The sequence below is a fragment of the Coffea arabica genome, chromosome 6e, assembly GCF_036785885.1.
Source record: "Coffea arabica cultivar ET-39 chromosome 6e, Coffea Arabica ET-39 HiFi, whole genome shotgun sequence".
Lineage (NCBI taxonomy): Eukaryota > Viridiplantae > Streptophyta > Magnoliopsida > Gentianales > Rubiaceae > Coffea > Coffea arabica.
Genome location: NC_092321.1, coordinates 19,515,169 through 19,518,168, shown reverse-complemented (window position 1 = coordinate 19,518,168; position 3,000 = coordinate 19,515,169). Strand labels below are relative to the sequence as shown.

Sequence of the window (3,000 nt, the reverse complement as noted above, 5' to 3'; positions counted from 1 at the left end):
ATGAATAAGAGTGGTGGGATGGCTCTCCTATGGAATAATGAAGCTAATATTTTGGAAGTACAAGGTACGGCCTTTACAATTGAGGTGAAGGTGGAAGATCAAGAGAAAAAGGAAAGTTGGTGGTTGATTGGAATCTACGCAAGCTGTGATAGTCAAGTGAGGCGAGGTCAGTGGGAAGTTTTGAATAGAAGGAAAGTTGGATGGGGGGATAAATGGATTATTATAGGTGACTTCAATGATATCATCTCAAATGATGAAAAATGGGGTGGAAGGAGGAGAGATAATAGAAGTTTTCATGATTTTCGAAAGTTCATAAATGAGAATCAGCTGCTGGATGTTGGGTATATAGGAAAGCCGTGGACATGGAGCAACAACTGGTATGGGAATGGAGAAATCAAAGAGCGACTGGACAGAGGCCTATGTTCCATGAAATGGTCTCAATGCTATGAGGATGCAAAGTGCACACACATTGATTCGATTGCCTCTGACCATAGCATGTTGTTACTTGAGACTGAGAAGGAAAGAAAGAGATGGAAAAAAAGATTCCAGTTTGATAAAAGATGATTACAACATGATGATATTGTGGAGGTGGTAAAGAAGGCTTGGGATGTCCAGTGCGAGGGAACTAAATGGTTCAAAGTGAAGGAGAAAATCAAGAACTATAGGATTGAGCTTCTTAAATGGAGCAACAAAAAGAAAGGGAACTCACTAGAAAGAATTAATTGGTGCAAAGACTAGATTGAGGCAATTAAGGCATCAGAGACTGAAAACAAAAGGCCAAGGATTCAGGAAATGAAAGAACAATTGAAAGTGGCTTATGATAATGAAGAGGCCTATTGGAATCAGAAATCCAGATTAAGACGGCTAAAAGAGGGGGATAAAAACACCCAATTTTTTCATGCTACAGTCAAATGAAGGAGGAGAGGAAATAGAATCCAGAAGTTGAAAAAATCTAGTGGGAATTGGACTGCTACTGATGAAGAGTTGGGGAAGGAAGTTGCTGACTATTATGGAGAGTTGTTTAAGAGTTCAGGGTTGGAGGGGCTTGATGACATCTTAGAGGGGATCCCTGTATCTATAACTGAGCAAATGAATAGAGATCTGACCAAAGAAGTTGAGGAAGATGAAATCAAGACTGCCTTCTTCTCTATGGAACCTAATAAGGCTCCTGGAAGTGATGGCATGTCTCCACTATTCTTTCAAAAATTCTGGAGCATAATTAAGCAGGACCTGGTAAGTGCAATTCAAGGATTCTTTCACAATAATGTTATTCTTAAAGCCATTAACCACACAGTCATCTCCTTGATTCCAAAAGTAGACTGCCCTATAGAGATCAAACAGTTCAGGCCTATAAGTTTATGCCAAGTGGTCTACAAAGCTCTTGCAAAAATTCTGGTCAATAGACTAAAACCTTTCCTATCTAAATGCATTAGCAAAAACCAATCTGCTTTTGTTCTAGGTAGGCAAATCATAGATAATGTCATCATTTCTCATGAATTGCTGCATTTCTTGAAAAACAAAAGACAAGGGAGAGTTGGGATGATGGCAGTGAAACTAGACATGTCAAAGGCCTACGATAGGGTGGAGTGGGACTTCTTGAAAGCGATAATGGAAAGAATGGGATTCTGCACCAAGTGGATAAGTTGGATTACAGCCTGTATCAGCTCAATCACCTACTCTTTCAACATAAATGGTGAACAAAAGAGTTCATAACCCCAACTAGAGGAATAAGGCAAGGTGACCCTCTCTCCCCATACCTGTTTCTAATATGCTCAGAAGGGTTGTCTAATCTGCTACAGAAAGCTAAGATGGGGAAGCAGCTAACAGGTGTTAAAATCAGTAGAGGGGCACCAGCAATAACTCATTTGTTTTTTGCTGATGACTCTTTAGTATTCTGCAGAGCTAATAGGCAGGAAGCTGGGAAGTTAATGAACATTCTCAAGGTATATGAAAAGGCAACTGGTCAGCTTATCAACATGGATAAATCTTCGGTGTTCTTTAGTAAAAATACAACCCAAGCTGTAAGAGAGGAAGTCTGTCACTCAATGGGATCCATTCAGCAGATAGGACAAGGTCAATACCTCGGCCTCCCTATGATTATAACAAGATCTTAAGAGTAGGTGTTTGGTTACATACGGAATGCTATTGATAAGAAGCTGCAGAGCTGGAAAAATAAGCTGCTAAGCCAAGCAGGGAAAGAAGTCATGCTTAAAGCAGTAGCCATGGCTATGCCAACCTACACCATGTCATGCTTCAGACTGAGCTCTAAGATGTGCAGAGACATTAGTGCTAAAATGGCAGACTATTGGTGGGGGAGACAGAAGGAAAGAAAAGGATGCATTGGATTGGCTGGAGAAAGATGACAGAAAAAAGAAGTAAGGGTGGCATGGGATTCAAAGACTTGCAAGGGTTCAATAGAGCTTTACTGGGCAAACAAGTTTGGAAGTTATTAACACAACCAAACCTGTTAGTCAGTAGAGTCCTGAAGGAAAAATACTACCCCAGGCAATCATTATTCACCAGTAAAGTCCCTCAAAATGCCTCCTGGATTTGGCAAAGCTTAGCTAATGTGAGAAAAGAAGTACAGAATGGGGTCAAGAGGAAGATAGGAAATGGCAAAGCAACGCCAATCTGGGAAGACTGTTGGATTCCAGATAGCAAAAGTGGGAAACCAACAACACCAAAGCCACCGGGGTGTCAACTACAGCATGTGTCAGATCTTATCATCAACAACAGATGGAATGCTGTTTTGATATTCAGAATTTTCAGCCAACAAGATGCTGAAAGGATACTGAGGATACCTATAAGCTTTACAGGGAAGGAAAATGGTCACTACTGGGAACACTCTCAAAATGGTCAATATACTACTCAATCTGGATATAAGAAATGGATGAAGGAAAAAGAGCTGGAGAGTATAAGAAGGAGGGATGATGTTGGGCCAAGCTATGAAGGATCTATCAAGAGAGTTTGGAAATCACTATGGAAGCAGAAAGTGTGCCA

The 3,000-nt window shown here is 40.6% G+C and overlaps 1 protein-coding gene across 1 annotated transcript; it reads left to right on the top strand.

Moving 5' to 3' along the window:
• Positions 1-2,363, top strand: LOC140009770 (uncharacterized). The gene is made up of 4 exons (XM_072056078.1): positions 1-458; positions 918-1,233; positions 1,800-2,021; positions 2,121-2,363. The coding sequence occupies exons 1-4, from the start codon at positions 1-3 to the stop codon at positions 2,361-2,363; spliced, it is 1,239 nt and encodes a 412-aa protein (XP_071912179.1).
• Positions 2,364-3,000: the final 637 nt, after the last annotated feature.

Excerpts from the sequence above, each read along its gene's own strand:
- LOC140009770 (XM_072056078.1), top strand. The coding sequence starts at position 1 with ATGAATAAGAGTGGTGGGATGGCTCTCCTATGGAATAATGAAGCTAAT. Across the intron at positions 459-917 it reads CAATGCTATGAGGATGCAAA|GAGGAGAGGAAATAGAATCC; the intron begins GTGCACACACAT and ends AGTCAAATGAAG. Across the intron at positions 2,022-2,120 it reads GTAAAAATACAACCCAAGCT|GTGTTTGGTTACATACGGAA; the intron begins GTAAGAGAGGAA and ends TCTTAAGAGTAG.